Source organism: Siniperca chuatsi, linkage group LG14, assembly GCF_020085105.1.
Source record: "Siniperca chuatsi isolate FFG_IHB_CAS linkage group LG14, ASM2008510v1, whole genome shotgun sequence".
Taxonomy (NCBI): domain Eukaryota; kingdom Metazoa; phylum Chordata; class Actinopteri; order Centrarchiformes; family Sinipercidae; genus Siniperca; species Siniperca chuatsi.
Genome location: NC_058055.1, coordinates 1,432,103 through 1,449,787, shown reverse-complemented (window position 1 = coordinate 1,449,787; position 17,685 = coordinate 1,432,103). Strand labels below are relative to the sequence as shown.

General features: G+C 39.8%; 1 protein-coding gene across 4 annotated transcripts in view; it reads right to left on the bottom strand.

Moving 5' to 3' along the window:
• cblb (Cbl proto-oncogene B, E3 ubiquitin protein ligase) overlaps positions 1-17,685 on the bottom strand; it is an 81,106-nt gene that overhangs the window by 43,065 nt on the left and 20,356 nt on the right. For all 4 annotated transcript variants that reach the window (XR_006380695.1, XM_044222853.1, XM_044222854.1 and 1 more), the window contains exons 6-8: positions 14,004-14,150; positions 6,840-6,996; positions 1,324-1,445 (exon numbers count right to left, since the gene is read on the bottom strand). Coding sequence is in view for 3 of the 4 variants with exons in the window: in XM_044222853.1 (XP_044078788.1) it covers positions 1,324-1,445; positions 6,840-6,996; positions 14,004-14,150 (426 nt within the window). In the remaining variant the exon portion in view is untranslated. The remainder of the gene's footprint in view (positions 1-1,323; positions 1,446-6,839; positions 6,997-14,003; positions 14,151-17,685) is intronic.

The following is a 17,685-nucleotide window of genomic DNA, read 5'->3' as shown; positions in this document are numbered from 1 at the left end:
CTAGTTGCTCAAAACAGCCACACTCAAAAGTGGAGTGAAAAGCCGGCCATCATAGGATGGTGGGAGACGCAATATTGTTGAGGCTAACAATAACAGAAACTGTCGGACACAGCCCACGGCCACTCTATTCCTCAGGTGTATTAATACTCCATCAGTGAATTTCCATTTCATTTTTTGCAGTGGTGGAATGAAACTAAGCACTGTATCGTAGAAAAGGTTTCAGTCGTAGTCATCTGGACACTGTTTTCAGAATCAAGACGTTACGGCTCCCATCCGGAAGTCATTCTCAATTGGGAATGACTTCCGGATGGGAGCCGTGAAACCATGAAACCTTTTCTATGATAGAACACTCCCGGACGAATGAGGGACTACACCAACTAAGCACTGTACTTAATTTTACTAGTATTTCCATTTTATGCTACTTTATACTTCTACTCCACTACATCTCAGAGGCAAATATTGTACTTTTTACTCCACTACATTTATTTGACATTAGTTACTAGTTATTAATACAAAATATAAATCAAGTAATAAATTATGTTGTATTATCATAGATTAAGCTATATAAGCAGTATATAAAGTAGTTGAAATTAGCTCCACATTTACCAGCTGCAACATTAGTGATGCTTACACATTAATGCATCACTTATTATAATACAGTGACATATATATTATTCTGAAATGGGCCATTCTACATAATGAGTATTTTTGATGCGAATACTTTTACTTAAGATTTTGAATAGTATTTTTACACTGTGGTGTTGTTACTTTTACTTACTTAAAAAATTTTACTTCTTCCACCACTGATTTCTTGTTTGGTTGAACTTGGTGAAGCTGCTCTGTAGTATTTTCAGCTCTGGTCGTCATACTTTCAGCTTATCTTGGTCAAACATACATGTTATAGCTGTGAGATTCCTCTATTACCTTTACACTGTGTCCTAGTTTGTGTGTTGCCATAGCAACCTACACCACGTAGCTTTGTTGTTTCCACAGTCCTCTTGATCCTATTTGCATCTAATTATAACGCTCATACCGTCCTGGCACTTGAGAAATGTCAGAAACTGTTATTTGATGTCTTCTGTTGCTTTTCACAGTACATTACATGTAATTACATACATACATACAAACATTGATATGGAAAAAACACCATTCATAAATACAGTTTCCTATACCATTAATAAAATAATAACTAAGAATGTTTCTTTTCTAACTTTAACTTTGCTTGTTGCTTCATTTAGTCATGAATATGTAATGTTAAAGAGAAATAATTAGGATTTGTGAAACCAAGTGCTTAGGTACTTAAAATACACACAGTTACCATACCTGCCAGGCTTGTTGATGTACTTGTGCAGTCGGGCCTTGACTTCATCATAGGTAAGGAAGGCCATGTAGCCAGGGTGTGTCACTGCCAGGAAATTCCAGTTCCTCAGAATTGATCCCCATGGCTGAAAAAGACCACCCAATGTTGTTTTAAATAAACAGATTATGAATTGTACATTCATTTTTCATATTTTCAGCATAAAGTAATGTTGAGTCAGTACTTCTGCCACAAATAAGTGATAAATAGTATGTTGACTTGGCTGAATCTGAATTCTTTGCCTGCCATCAAATTAGCAAACTACAAACTGAATGAGAGAGAATGCAGAAGCAGAGGTTTCTGATATCTGGCCAGCTCGACAAACTAGGAGTTTGGGAAGCAGCTTGTGCACTGGAGCCAATTGTGTTTGGCTTTGTTTACAACTGGTTTGAGGTTTTCTGCAGGACAGAGTTACACAGATGCCAAAACAATGTGGAATAGAAACTAGCTAACATTACTGCTAAGGGATTGAGTCTGTTTACTTGACTGCTCAGCAGGAAAGACTTAATAAATGATGTGCTATAAAAATAGCTTAATGTGTAACATTACATACACATATAGAAGACCTTGACATTTGACTACAAAGCACAAAGTCAAGAGAAAACAAAAATTTACCATCTGCATTGTTTAATGACTGGCCTGCTAAAATGTGTTCCTGTATAACAACCACACCTGCTACTTAATTCTGAATCCAGAAATGATGCACAAATATCCTCTCGAAAAAAGAACACTGACCTTTGGGCTGAAATGGCAATGGAGCAAGCCCTATCCACAGTTTGTTGATTCAAGCTTTAAACTAGATAGTGGCCTGCCCAAAAGAGGCAGGAGACAAATGGAAAAAAAAAACTGGGTGGGACATAGACTGGAAAGCAAGTAAAACACCGTCCTCTCATTCTGTTCTTCATGGTCAGATCACACATTTGTGGTACATGGGTTTAATGTATTGGTACATTTTCAAGAGCAACAGCAGTCAAGTTACCTACAGCTAGTTGACACATTATGCACTCATGACAAAAAAGCACAACTATAGCTGGAGGTAGGCATGGGACGATATGAAAATTTCATGTCACAATCATCCTGGCCAAAATAATTGCAATTCACGATATATTATCCCGATAATCATCAAAATAAAAGTCTAAAACATAATGGAATCACTTTCCCCTACATTTTGTTAAGAAACAAATATTTTTATTGCATCACAGATAGGACACATCTTTTTAGTGAGCATCTTTTTTTAGTGAAAAACAATCAGACAATCTTAAATAAGGTAATCAAAATCATTCAGTCCACCTTTAAGCCTGCTCTTCTAGATTTTGCCTTATTATTAGTTATCTTAGTGATCTTCACCAACATGTGGTTAGATAGAGGAGTTTTTAGATTGGGACCCTCAGCAGCAAGACCTGACATCTAGTTTATTCAGTTCAATTCAAGGAATGGTTTCCCCTTCTCTGAATCACTTAGGGGAGCAATTGGCTAAAGACTTTGATACTGATATTAAGTGTGGGAATCAGCAGTTTCAAGAATCCATTCAACATCCATATGCATTAGAAAAGGTTTATTACAGGATCATCATCATCAGCTAGGACATCTGTGGACTTCTGTCAAGCCTGGAAACCTTTCCTCTCCTACTCTGAGCAAAGTTTTGTATCAAAACATTAAGCATAGATTCCCTGAACCTCCTATCTCACCCCTCCCTCAGTGTATCTAGCATGTTTGTAACTTCTTTGTGATAATTTTGCTTGTGTATTTGTGCATTGGGAATATGGAAGCTATGTTGTTATGTATGTTGTGATGTGAGTAAATTCACATTCACATGAAAAGTCATGTTTCTTTTTCATTCAAGCATGTCTTCGATACTGTTATTTAGGTGGCTACTTAGAACCCTCTCTGCCCTTTAAATGCTTCTTTAGTGCATATTTAGATTAATGCAACCACAAGGGGGCACAAGCCAGTGTCTTCTTGTGCCAGTCCCAAGTCTGGATAAATGCAGAGGGTTGTGTCAGGAAGGGCATACGACGTAAAACACATGCCAAATTAAAAATGCGAATCGTGAAAATGACTTCCATACCGGATCAGTCGGGGCCCAGGTTAACAACGACCGCCACCGGTGCTGTTGACTTACAGGGTACTGGTGGAAATTGGACTACTGTTGGTCAAAGACGAAGAAGGAGAGGAGGAAAGTGTGTTCGTAGGCAGAGAGAGAAGAGGAAAGCTAAGAATGTAGGACTGAATGTAGGTCAGATAGGAAGAGAAACGGAGTAGGAGTTATCCTGAAAGAGGAGTTTGTGAGGAATGTTCTAGAGGTGAAAAGACTATCAGACAGGTTGATGAGTCTGAAGCTGGAAATTGAAGGGGTGATGCTCAATGTTGTGAGTGGTTATGCCCCACAGCTAGGATGTGAGTTAGAAGAGAAGGAGAAATTCTGGAGTGAGTTAGATGAAGTGATGCAGAGCATCCCCAGAGGTGAGAGAGTGGTGATTGGTGCAGATTTCAATGGGCATGTAGGTGAAGGGAACAGAGGTGATGAAAATGTGATGGGCAGGTTTGGTCTTCAGGACAGGAACGCAGAAGGACAGATGGTGGTAGACTTGCAAAGAGGATGGAAATGGCTGTAGTGAACACTTTCTTCCAGAAGAGACAGGAACATAGGGTGACATATAAGAGCGGAGGTAGAAGCACTCAGGTAGACTACATCTTGTGTAGACGTTGTAATCTGAAAGAGAGCAGTGACTGTAAAGTAGTGGTAGGGGAGAGTGTAGCCAGACAACACAGGATGGTAGTGTGTAAAATGTCTCTGGTGGTGAGGAAGATGAAGAGGACAAAGGCAGAGCAGAGGACGAAGTGGTGGAAGTTAAAAAAGGAAGAATGTCGTGTAGTTTTCAGGGAGGAGCTGAGACAGACTCTGGGTGGTCAGGAAGTGCTCCCAGATGACTGGACCACTACAGCTAATGTGATCAGGGAGACAGGTAGGAGGGTACTCGGTGTGTCATCTGGAAAGAGGAAAGTGGACAAGGAGACTTGGTGGTGGAACAAGGAAGTTCAGGAGTGTATACAGAGAAAGAGGTTAGCTAAGAAGAAGTGGGACACTGAGAGGACTGAAGAGAGTAGACAGGAGTACAGGGAGATGCAGTGTAAGGTGAAGGTAGAGGTGGCAAAGGCCAAACAAAGAGCATATGAGGACTTGTATGCTAGGTTGGACACTAAAGAGGGAGAGGTGGATTTGTACAGGTTGGCCAGACAAAGAGATAGAGATGGGAAGGATGTGCAGCAGGTTAGGGTGATTAAAGATAAGGATGGAAATGTATTGACAGGTGCCAGGAGTGTGATGGGAAGATGGAAGGAGTACTTTGAAGAGTTGATGAATGAGGAAAATGAAAGGGAACGAAGAGTAGAAGAGGTGACTGGTGTGGAGCAGGTAGTAGCAAAGATTAGCAAGAGTGAAGTGAGGAGGACGTTGAAGAGGATGAAGAGTGGAAAGGCAGCTGGTCCAGATGACATACCTGTGGAGGTATGGAAGTATCTAGGAGAGGTGGCAGTAAAGTTTCTGACTAGTTTGTTTAACAAGATCTTGGAGAGTGAGAGGATGCCCGAGGAATGGAGGAGAAGTGTACTGGTGCCAATTTTTAAGAACAAGGGAGATGTGCAGAGCTGTGGCAACTACAGAGGAATAAAGCTGATGAGCCATACAATGAAGTTGTGGGAAAGAGTAGTGGAAGCTAGGCTAAGGGCAGAGGTGAGCATTTGTGAGCAGCAATATGGTTTCATGCCTAGAAAGAGTACAACAGATGCAGTATTTGCTTTGAGGATGCTGATGGAGAAGTACAGAGAAGGTCATAGGGAGTTGCATTGTGTCTTCGTAGATTTAGAGAAAGCGTATGACAGGGTGCCGAGAGAGGAGCTGTGGTATTGTATGAGGAAGTCTGGAGTGGTAGAGAAGTACGTTAGAGTGGTGTAGGACATGTATGAGAGCTGTATGACCGTGGTGAGGTGTGCTGTAGGTGTGACAGAGGAGTTCAAGGTAGAGGTGGGTCTGCATCAAGGATCGGCTCTGAGCCCCTTCTTGTTTCTCTGGTGATGGACAGGCTGACAGATGAGGTTAGACAGGAATCTCCATGGACTATGATGTTTGCGGATGACATTGTGATTTGTAGTGAGAGCAGGGAGCAGGTGGAGGAAAATCTAGAGAGATGGAGGTCTGCTCTGGAAAACAGAGGAAAGAAGCTTAGCCGCAGTAAGACAGAATACATTTGTGTCAATGAGAGGGACCCAGGTGGAACGGTGAGGTTACAGGGAGCAGAGGTGAAGAAGGTGCAGGACTTTAAGTACTTAGGGTCAACGGTTCAGAGCAATGGAGACTGTGGGAAAGAGGTGAAGAGGCGAGTGCAAGCAGGTTGGAACGGGTGGAGAAAAGTGTCAGGTGTGTTGTGTGATAAAACAGTATCAGCAAGAATGAAAGGAAAGGTGTTCAAGACGGTGGTAAGACCAGCGATGTTGTACAGCTTAGAGACAGCGGCACTGAAGAAAAGACAAGAGGCAGAGCTGGAGGTAGCAGAGCTTAAGATGTTCTCTAAGAGGTTCTCTTTGGGAGTGACGAGGATGGACAGGATCAGGAATGAGTACATCAGAGGGACAGCTCATGTTAGATGTTTTGGAGATAAAGTCAGAGAGGCCAGATTGAGGTGGTTTGGACGTGTTCAGAGGAGAGACTGTGAATATTTTGGTAGAAGGATGCTGAGGTTGGAGCTGTCAGGCAGGAGGTCTAGAGGAAGACCAAAGAGGAGATTTATGGATGTAGTGAGAGAGGACATGAAGTTAACTGGTGTGAGTGAAGAGGATGCAGAGGACAGGGTTAGATGGAGGCACATGATTCGCTGTGGCGACCCCTGAAAGGGAACAGCCGAAAGGAAAAGAAGAAGAAGTGCATATTTTGATTAGAAAATCTATTTAAATATAATGCATTGATGCAATTTGATATATATATTTTGCTTATTATAAAATAGCGCTATGTCCTGTGTTCTTCATTAGGGGAGGTTATGATAAATCATCAGTGACATAACATATGATGGTTTGAACTGCTGAGTTGACAATACCACACTTTACAAGCATCCTTATGTTTTCATGTTTTCTGTTTGTCTTCTGGGTTCTCAGAAATGATTACTCCAGTATGAAATTGCTTCCCTTCATTTTCATGACACATTATAAATGAAATGCCATGCCTATTATTATGTTAAAGGGTGTCATTTCTAGCTTGTCTAACTTCTGGCTTATCTCACATCAAAGAGAGACTGAAAAATGCAGTCCACAGTAGAATAGATCCTAAAGACATTTTTTGTTAAGAATTTCACAAAAAGAACACAACAAACTAGAGGCACTGCATGCAAATGCCATAACCTGTTGCACCTGAATACAGTATGAACCAATAGTAAAGTGCTATGTGCCATGTGCGTCAAAATCATTTGATTTACAGTTTATTTTGACCAACCTGGAAGAGGCGTGTGAAAATGTCGAACTCAAACACAGAAATGTAGTCGTTGCAGGTGAGGTCGATGGTGGATTTGAGAGCCATGGCCTCCAGGCCCGAGCTGATAGGATGCACTTCGTGAAGGCACTGTCGGAAGACTTTCCATGGCACTATCGTCCTGCAAGAGAGCAACAAGTTGTCATAAAAAGCACAGGTACAGCAACTTGCGAGACAAAAAGTATTTTATCAAACAATGCATCTTTATTGATATAAATGTCCATTTGACAAATGTAATGCAAGGGTTAACAAAAAATGCAAATTCACAGCTGATGTGTGAAGATTCATAAATAAGGTTGAACTTTTGTTCTACTAATACAGCTGTTATGGCTTTCGATTAGATCAAACAATAGAAAGAAAAGAAAAAAAAATTCCAGGGTTATAGAGTATAATAATGTGATGGTGAAGTCTGGTGGTACAAACTGAGGAGGAGTGAAGTAGCTCACCAATGACTGATAGAAATGTGACATTTGATTTGATAGGGCCATGGGAAACAAAGGTATCTGTTGGTGATGTAATTTATACCAAATGTCAAATTACCAAATGTATGTGGTGACTGTGATCAGCCACCACAGTGACCTTTACACTCTGCTGTTGCGGTCAAACACGAGAAGTAAATCTCAATACCGTATCTTACTTCCTGACATAGTTAGAAGCTTCTATCGCAACAACAGTACAAAACTGAAATGCACTGCTACTAGGTAGCAACACAGGTACCTGCAGAGAGATTAGTTTATACTGTAGCACTAAACATGAAGTATTCTTAGAATAAGCAACATGTTTTTGTACATAATGGAGGCAGAGATGGCCAGAGGTCTGCAACACCTTTTACCCATCAATTCCTAAATCTAAACCCCTACGGAGCACTATTGTTTTTTAGAGGTCCAAGCGGCAAAGCACCACTAAAAGTGTTTGTGCAGCAAAAACCGTAATTGGCAGGTGGGTTGCAAATTCCACCCACTACTCAGGCAAAAAAAAAATGACACTCATTGTCCTCAAGGTGGCGCTGTAACAATCAAGTTTATGTTTGGCTTATAACAACAAAAGTAAATTTCTAGACATTTCACATTCCAAAAAAATAAAAATCACCCGTACTTGAGCTGAAAATGTTTCAGCACATCCACTGATACTGATACTGATCCACTGTGAAACTTTGCCTCATTGCAACCTATGGTCAATTAAGAAGTCCATCACTCTATATTTTTCAAAATATGCTAAATTAATTAACATCTATATCTCCACATAGGTCTGTCCGATTAACACGAAACTCGGCTCAGTAGTTTTTCATGCCCCACCGAGACTCTATGCAAAATTTGGCGCCAATCAGCTATTAGGTGGCGCTTTTGTTGAAAAATCTTAAAATATGCTAAAATCATGTTTCCACATATCTTTGAACTGAATGCTTTCCAATCTCAGTGCTAATCTCTACTTGTGACCTGCATCGTGCCCATGGCACTGCAGGTTCGACTTGCATGGTCTCCAAGGGCCCGCTGGGTGCGACTTGCGCTGGGGGGCATTACTGCTTGCATTATTAGGGGTTCAAGCCCCTATGTTTGTGCTGGTTTATTATTATTATCTGTTGTCTGCCGCTTCGGCTCAAATTGCCCTGAGCTGGAATGAGCTAGAAACACGAAACTTGGCCCAATAAATGGAAATGATGTGCATGTGCTTCCACAGAAATATTAGCCTAATCGGCCACATGGTGGCACTGTAATTAAGGCCCAAAACAGGCCACGCCCCTCACACTGTAAGTCAGAATGACTTGACATTTCTCTCACAAGTCCAGCTCAATGTGCTCTACAAAAAAGCCTCTTGGACCACAAATGTCTGCATAGCTAGATGTTCCGTGATTTTGAATTTTTTTGAAAAACACATTTTTGACATATCCTAAACCGCACGTCCGATTGCAGTAACATAAATCATTACTTATTCAGTGTGTTTTCAGCATGAATGGATATACAGTAAGTCATAATGGAAACTAAAAATGTTGTCCCGAAACTGAGTCAGGATCATCTATGGACTTTGCTGATCCAAAGCTTTCAGGAATATTTCAATTTGTCAATCCATTTCGATTTAACAAGCCAATCAATTTCTAGCAAAATAGCTAATTTTAAAAAATTTGCCCTAACTCATTAACGCATTCAGAAATCAACCTGAAATTCTAGACACGGTTAAGGAGTGTTCACAGTGTTCATAATTTTGCCAATTTTATAATATTTTATATCAGAAACGTTCTTGTGAAGCTGCTTGCATTAAGATAAGTTTGTGCCTTTCTTTATCTATACTGATTACTTTCTAAAAATAACTCTTGTGCTTTATTAAAAAAAAACAAAAAAACAAGGACAAATGTCATTTCCCACTAACTAGACAGGAAATACAAAAACTCGAGAAACACCTTAAATATCTTTTTATATTGCATAAGATTGAGCATTTTTATCATCTAGATGGTTAAAAGAGAGTAATAAAATCTAATTATTGTATTGACAACAGAATTAAAAAATGTCAAATGATACCTAGCCGTATGTGCAACACAATGAAGAGAGACATTTGACTTGAATGATGATGGTAGAAATGTTGAATTGAATGCTTCATGATTTCAGAGTTGAGCAGAATCCCCTTTAATGGTAATCAAGGCTGTAAAAAAAACCCCGAAGCAAGCCAGTGCTGACGGGAACACCACTCTCTGGCTCAGTGCATTGCTGACCACAACTTTAATATTCACATGCCTGTATACACATACCCACTGCTGTGTCTGACACCACCTTACTAGAACATGCACTTGTAGGATCATATGATTAATTATGCTGCGTAGCATATGCAAACTGTACACAGTGTAATACACCCCTTACAGATATTTAACACATAGCGTTCACTGATCTGAAAGAGATCATGTGACACAGGTTATGGAGTTATCTCATTTACCAAAGCTTACCATGAATCTGGTACAACTGTGTTTGAATGATTCAGTACGACCTTGATAATTTATGAGGAGGGAAACTCGTTTCACAGAGCTCGGCTCTTGCAGGGTGCGGGTCTCCCGTATTTTTTTAGTATAGTACATATATATATATATATATATATATATATTTATTTATATATATACACACCTATATATATATATACATATATATAGATATATATGTGTGTATATATATATATGTGTATATATATATATATATATATATATCTATTTACACACACACATATATCTATATATATATATATATATATATATATATATATATATATATATATACACACACACACATGTTTCTGTTTCCCTGGACAAGGTTTCCCTGTTTAGCTGCAGTCAGGTGTTCTATACAGCAGCTGGAATAAAAGTTGATCTGAATTATTGTAAACACAATATGGCATTTACATTGACCGGTCCTTAACTGTAATAGTTGTGCATCCTGTGAAATAAGATAATGGTGCGCTGTAAGACAATGCTCATTTTGTTTATGTTCACTGCATTTAACTGCCCTCATTTCGTTTCCTTTAGATAACAGACATATTAAAAAAGTGAGACTTTTTGTTATATCCCATTACACTGAATCAATTTAGGCAATGCAGAACATGTTCCTCTACTTAGGGAATTCAGCAAATTAATATGGGACTCTTTCTGCATTAAATCAGACCTATCTCTTCTACACTGTAAAATGTTTTTAGGGGTTATTTGTGAGCTAAATGCTGTTTGATAGGGCAATTATTACTCAAAAAACCACGCAAACCTTTCAATGACTTTCAACTTAGAGAATAACTAGTGGTTCTGTAAACCACCTTGAGCTTCCAAGCACAACGAAGTGGCACTTTTGTGCTTTTATTTTATCAGTAAAATACAACTGACGAAGCAGTTCATTCAAGTCTGAAACAGCACGGATAGACTAGGCTGCTAAAGCTCACAGTTGGTCGGCATATGGTCTTAACAGGAAATAAAAACAGACAAATCTGAATTTAAAGCCTCGTCTAGAGTCTTAAATCTTATAAAAATAAATAATAATGATATGTATGAAATAATGCATTTTAATTTAAAAATGTAAAAAAAATACACTATTTCTATCAGATACAGTACATCCAAAATCAGTGATGCAATAAGAAAAGGGCTCTAAAACCCCGGATACAGACCTTGTAAGTTTGTCTTATCTGCCCACATAAAGTGTCATGTGTGGTCACTGGTAAGGCACACAGGAAGTGATGAATCGAAACTTGAGATCTGCCTTCAAGTCCTTCAAACCACAAAAAATGTCAGTCGTTTAGGGAAAGCTAAATGTGAAGCTGCCAGATGCAGCTGTAAACGTTGGACCCATAAAGCTTAGCAAAAGGTGACAACGTACAGACAGTGTAGACTGAGACTGAGTAAACGTTTGTGCTTTACCAGTGCTTTAGTCTATCCGACACGGCCTGTCAAAGGCAGCGGACAAGTCTAACAATGCTAAAATGGAGTGATGGCCAGAATCTGCATTCATAAGAATATCATTAGTGACTTTCAGCAGAGAAGTTTAAGTACAGTGCAGTTGGCGAAAACCAGATTGAAATGGAACGGAATGTTATTAACTTCCACTATTTCCAGTAGTTGTTTAGCAACAGCCCTTTCAATTATTTTTGAGACAAAGCATAAGTTCGAGATTTGTCTGTAATTACTGTTGGATTAAGGCCAGGCTTCTTTAAAAGTGGTTGAATACAAGCTTATCTGAAATGGCGCATGTTCGCACACAACCAGAGAGAGGTCATGACCTTGTCTTCGTTATGTATGTTAGTGAGACAAAGACTGGTCAAACAAACAGCTGCGTGTGGCTGTGTGTGTGTGTGTGTGTGTGTGTGTGTGTGTGTGTGTGTGTGTGTGTGTGTGTGTAAGCAGTGATCAGTGTGACAGTCTGTCACTGTCTTGGAGTTGCTCCAACATAGGAGCATCTCTCCCTTATGCCATTATATTGAGAAACAGCATGCACACATTTGAATCTTCAAGAAAGTGATAATATCCTGGAGATTAAAAAACAGGAAACATCCACACACACTGACACACAGATCCTGACAGCAGCTTCTCCTTATCACAGAATGAAATCTTGATCTACCAAAAATGAAAGTGTTGGGCCTCGCCTCACCACGTGTGAGAGACAAAGACAGGCCTACCTGGAAAAGTTGAAACCTTCACTAAGAGGCTTGACTGAGAAACAAAGGAAAGACAGTAGAACAGCGCCAAGTCCCTACAGCCGTTACCTCAAACCTAGGTGTAAGACCCCAGTGGAAGCCAACGTGAGATCTCAGCTGAATCTAAACACCGGACTCCTGTTGGACGAGAAGCGCAATAAATCTAGGACAATGTTTTGTGTTTGCTGAACACACTTTTGGATCCTGATCGTTTATTCCCCATAATGATCCCATACCTGCAGAAGGAAGAGACACGGACTGACCGTTTCTTCATGGAGAGCAAGACCGCCGCTGAGCCCCTCTCCCCACCGACGTTGACCCCTGGTCCTGTATCGGACCGCCGTGTGTTAATTGCTGTGGGTTTTTATTTGTGTTAGCACGTTCCATTTTGTATCGGTACCACACCGTTGGGCCATTTAACTGTGTTAGCTTTAGCCACTCTGGAAGCTAATAACTGTGCTTTATCAGACCAAAGTCCAGTAACACGGCTGGTGAATGAAAGTTTGCTGCCAGGTTACTATGTGATAAAGGGGCAGCTATTGAGCTTTACCACGGCTTTTGAGATTCCTTGTGCCTTACTCTGTGTGCTTTCTTTCTCTTTTCTCTAACCTACACGGTCTTTACACGTACATATACACTTACACACACATCTTATATTCCCAGATAGCATGAGAGCATAGCTAACTAAGCTGCCCGCTATCTTGAGGACAATTAGAGCTTGTCCTCCTTTTCAGCTCTGTCCCTTCATTTGAGTTTCGTGGGTCTGCCCGCCCTTTTGGCTCTGTGTGTGACGAAGACCCACGTGGTCGCATCCGCCATCTTCCTCGCACCTCCCCTTTCTATTGTCCCACACACACACTCACATCTTATATGCTTGCTGATTGTTGTGTGCTTATTGTGTTTAGACTAGACGGTAGTGGTTGTTGACTGAAGTTATTGATTGTTAATCAATGCTAAGGTTAAATAAATGCTAGCGTATCTTTTAAAGAGCAGTTGCCTGTGGTTATTGTGTGTACGTGTTGTGATAACAGCTGGTTGCGACGGTCAGTGCTCAGATCTCACCCTTCACTGTGCCCCTTATTAATGTAAGATAGTACTCTAAATATTAGCATATTTAGGTGGACAGCCACCTTTGAGACTGTTTTTCAGGTTAGGATGGTGTAGTCCCTCATTCGTCCAGGAGTGTTCTATCGTAGAAAAGGTTTCAGTCGTAGTCATCTGGACACTGTTTTCAGAATCAAGACGTTTCGGCTCCCATCCGGAAGTCATTCTCAATTGTGAAAAAATGGGACGGGAACTAGAAATTTAAGCCACTCTGTGTGACATAAGCCCTGCCCTCAGGAGGGAATCTGCCTGAGTATCTGTTAATAGCTAGTTTCACCTGAAACTGACCTAATTGTTTCCATGTTGGCCCAGTAATCAGTAATCAGGCCTATTGTTTTCTGGCTGCATCTACCTCATCACTGTTAAGGACCTGATTAGCATGTGATTGGCGTGACCAAGGTGCTAATACACTGTGATAGACTTTTGGCAGATTGAATCTCAGACCACCATTTCTGTTCAAAGAGGGGTTTTCTTTTTTCTCAAAAATGGCTTCCTTGACACCCCGTTCAAACCAACTCTTCTCTCTACTTAGAATCTTCACCCAGTAGCTTAAATTTCTAGTTCACGTCCCATTTTTTCACAATTGAGAATGACTTCCGGATGGGAGCCGAAACGTCTTGATTCTGAAAACAGTGTCCAGATGACTACGACTGAAACCTTTTTTTCAGGTTAGGTTATTCGTCCATGATCCCAGGGTGTTGCCCTGTAATTATTAATCCATATTCATAATTTTGATAATATTAATAATTGTATTAATTAGCATGATTCATTTATTAGCAGAAATAACCAAACCTGCCCTACCTGAATCCCAGCAAAAGCATCTCAAAACTCAAAACTGCAAAAGATTGCAAAACATCACTATGAGGTGAAGCTTACTTTTCTCCAAAAAATTTTCTCCAAAAGTCAGCAGCATCAGCTTTGGTGATCCTGAAAGTGTCCCCCTGGAACTGTCCTCCGGGGAAAATGGCTTTGATTTCTGCCAGCATGTGGCTGAAGATCAGAGACAGCTTGGTCAGGTTCCTCCTGCAGAGAAGAGGCCAGAAAAGAGAGGGAACAGTTGGTGCCTGAAATGCTCGACAGACACCATATGGAAATTATTTGGCCTTCAAAATTCTGGACATATTTGCACTTTTTTTTACTTCAAATTTACTGGTACTGGTACATGGAAACTGATTCTGAATGACACTCTCTTAGCCCAATATACAGTACTTCAGAGTATAGAGATGATTTACAAAAGCAAATCTAAAGAAACTATACATCATACAAAATGTCTCAAAAGTCTAGAAAATAAATCACAAAACAAAAAAAGGCTTAAATCCAAAGAGTCAATTGTAGGGTATCTGTGCTATATCACACATCATATATTACAACATGAAAAACTGTCCGTGTTACATTACTCAGAATGTTCAATTTTATTTCAATTCAATTTTATTTATATAGCACCAGTTCATAACAGAAGTTATCTCATTGCCCTTTTCCTATAGAGCAGGTCTAGACTGTACTCTTTAATGTGTTGTAAATGACACAATGTGAGAAAGGTCACACTTATCCCATTCAGAGATAATTATGTGATAAATTCAAAACCAAAGCCAAAGTCATTTTCAGCCTGCAAAATCGCTTCTGCAACTTTAAAATCTAATGTCAGTCATACAGTTGCTCGAATCAGCTTGGTGGTACTTGTTTCAAACCATCTTTGACTGTAATTACACCTTTTTAACTGTCTAGCACAAGCCAAAGGTTGCTTAATTTCTTCCTGTGCACAATAACAATCCAGTGTGTGGGCATGCGCCATTCTCACTGAAAGCCAGAAAACAGACAATAAACCCTTAAATATGAGATGATACCAGGATGTAAAATGTAGCACTGCAGCACAGACAGCAAATAAACCACTGACTTTGTTGACCCATAGGACCTTTTAAGGAGTTATTGCACCCATAAGTGGATTCAGGTTTTTAGTGACTATTGCATATGGACAACAATACTGTAAACTACCCATTTAAATAATCACTTTACAATAATACACCTGTGCCTTGTCCTTGTGTACATCCATCCATCCATCCATTTTCTACCGCTTGGTCCCCGTTAGGGGGTCGCGGGTGACTGGAGCCTATCCCAGTGACTTCGGGCCTTAGGCAGGGCACACCCTGGACAGTGGCCAACTCGTCGCAGGGCGAACACAGACACAGACAAGGACAGACAACCATTCACTCACACATTCATTCAATACGGGCAATTTAGAGTTATCAATTAACCTACACATGCATGTCTTTGGACGGTGGGAGGAAGCCGGAGAACCCGGAGAGAACCCACGGTAACACGGGGAGGACATGCAGACTCCACCCAGAGAGATTGTGTGATGTTGGTCCGGTCCGGGAATCGAACCCACGAACCCACGATCTCCTTATTGGGAGGCAGGAGCTGTAGCCGCTCTGCCACCGTGCACCCCCCTTGTGTACATATTATTATTATTATTATTATTGTTATAGGAGAAGTTGGAGTAATACATCTAACACTGTATTACATTGCATTTTACTGTATTACAATATGACAATTCTAATGCTATTACTACTTATATTATTATTGTTTCACTAACAAAGACCATGCCAATAAAGATATGGATTTAGAATAGTTTATTGCATAATATGGATGGAGGAGAGCCAAGAAGATGTAGGATGTATGGATTGAGGGTCCAGAGAATGAGATGAAGGATGAAGGGATGAAGAGATGGAGGGATGGGGGGGTGAGGGTCAAAGGATGAAGGGATAAGGGGGTGAAGGGTGAGGGAAGAAATCAGGGTCATGGATGGATGGACGGAGGAGTACGTTGATGGACCGGTGTCAGCTGGTTTCAGGGAAACAGGAGGGAACCAGGGGAGTCGCGTAATGGACTGAGGGTCCAGAGGGAGGGATGAGGGGATGCAGGGATGAGGGTCGAGGGATGAAGGGATAAGGGGATGAATTTGGATTTCTTTCATCCAAATATTTTCACAATTCATTTACATAGTGTAAAATATTGTACTGTATATAGTTTTTTAATTTCTGATTTTATTTTGATCTATTTCATTCAAATAGTTCTTCATCTGTTTTCTTACCTCTTGGTCTATTTCTTTGCTGATGTAACATGTGAATCTCCCCCTGGGGATCAATAAAGTCTTATATTATCTTAACTGTTCATTTTCAAGTAAAGGTAACTGTTTTTACATTACATTACATTTTACACTGTTTTCACAAGTATTACTGTAGCAACTATAAGAGTTCTCAAACACTGGCTGAACAACACAGAAATAATGCATGTGAATTCTTGAAACGGGTGGTATTTAATCTACAGATAATTAAAACAATTACTGCTAAGGGAAGGACACTCCAGGAGGGTTATTTTATTTTTTTTTTTTAGCTTATTCCTTGTGAAATGTTGTGGATTCTCGTCTCCTCCTCTGTGATGGGGATTTGCCTCCAGCTCCTTGTGAGATTAGACTATAATTTCGTAAACACTCCAGGGTAACACACAGGCACAAAATCTAGACAGGGTGACTTTGCCCGAGGTGTGAATGTGTGGGACAAAGGCACACTGCCTGTGGGGTGCTGATAACAAGCTTTGTGTGTGTGTGTGTGTGTTGTACCTTGAGCACATCATCCAAACTTTTAATTCTTCTTTCAAACCTGCACAAAACAGGCTAAGTTTTGTTTATCACACCTCACTCCTAATCTTGGCCTCGAAGTCTCACATAGTGCACAAAATGTATCATACCATTATGTTTATCATAACATTATCATAACATTATCACAACATTGTACATATTTATCACTGAATTTTATTCAATCAATGTTGCAATGTTTTAAAATGAAATAATCACTATTAAATAATGCTTTCAAATAGTAACAAATCTACTAGAATTTAGCAGGATTGTACTAAGCAATGAGAAAGAAATGTGCAATTTTCATTTCATTTATTAAATATGCTGTAATTCTGTAAATATAGGCTCTGACTTACTGCAATACAAACAACTCTGTCTAATGATACACATTCTCAATACTTACATTTCTCTCCTCTACATACAGCACATCATCACTGTTGAATCAAGCTGATACTGTACTAATTTTAGTTTTTCACAAAAATACACATATGTACACAAACAGACTTATTAGATATGACAAGGAGCTAATTGTCAGACATTTACTGAAGTTTAAACAGCAGCGTTTATTTGCTTAATCTGCCTGCATCTCACACAGTCACATCACTGCCTACTGTTTGTCAACAACCTCTCCACATAAGCAGATTAGGAGTGTGATTTATGTAATGTTTATACATATAAATACTACACTGGTACACCGTGTGCAATGAGTGAATACATACAGTTACAAGTCTGACAGACAGCTGTCAATTTGAACAAAATGGCTGAATTCATGGAAATGAGATGAAAACATGTTAAAAGGCTTCAGTTTAGATTTTAGGAGTTTGATTTTTAAATACATAATAAGCATCCAGAACTATTTTCTAGAACCTATTTTTATTCTTTATTAATTAATCTGTCTGGTTCTTGTCAACAAACCTCATGTGC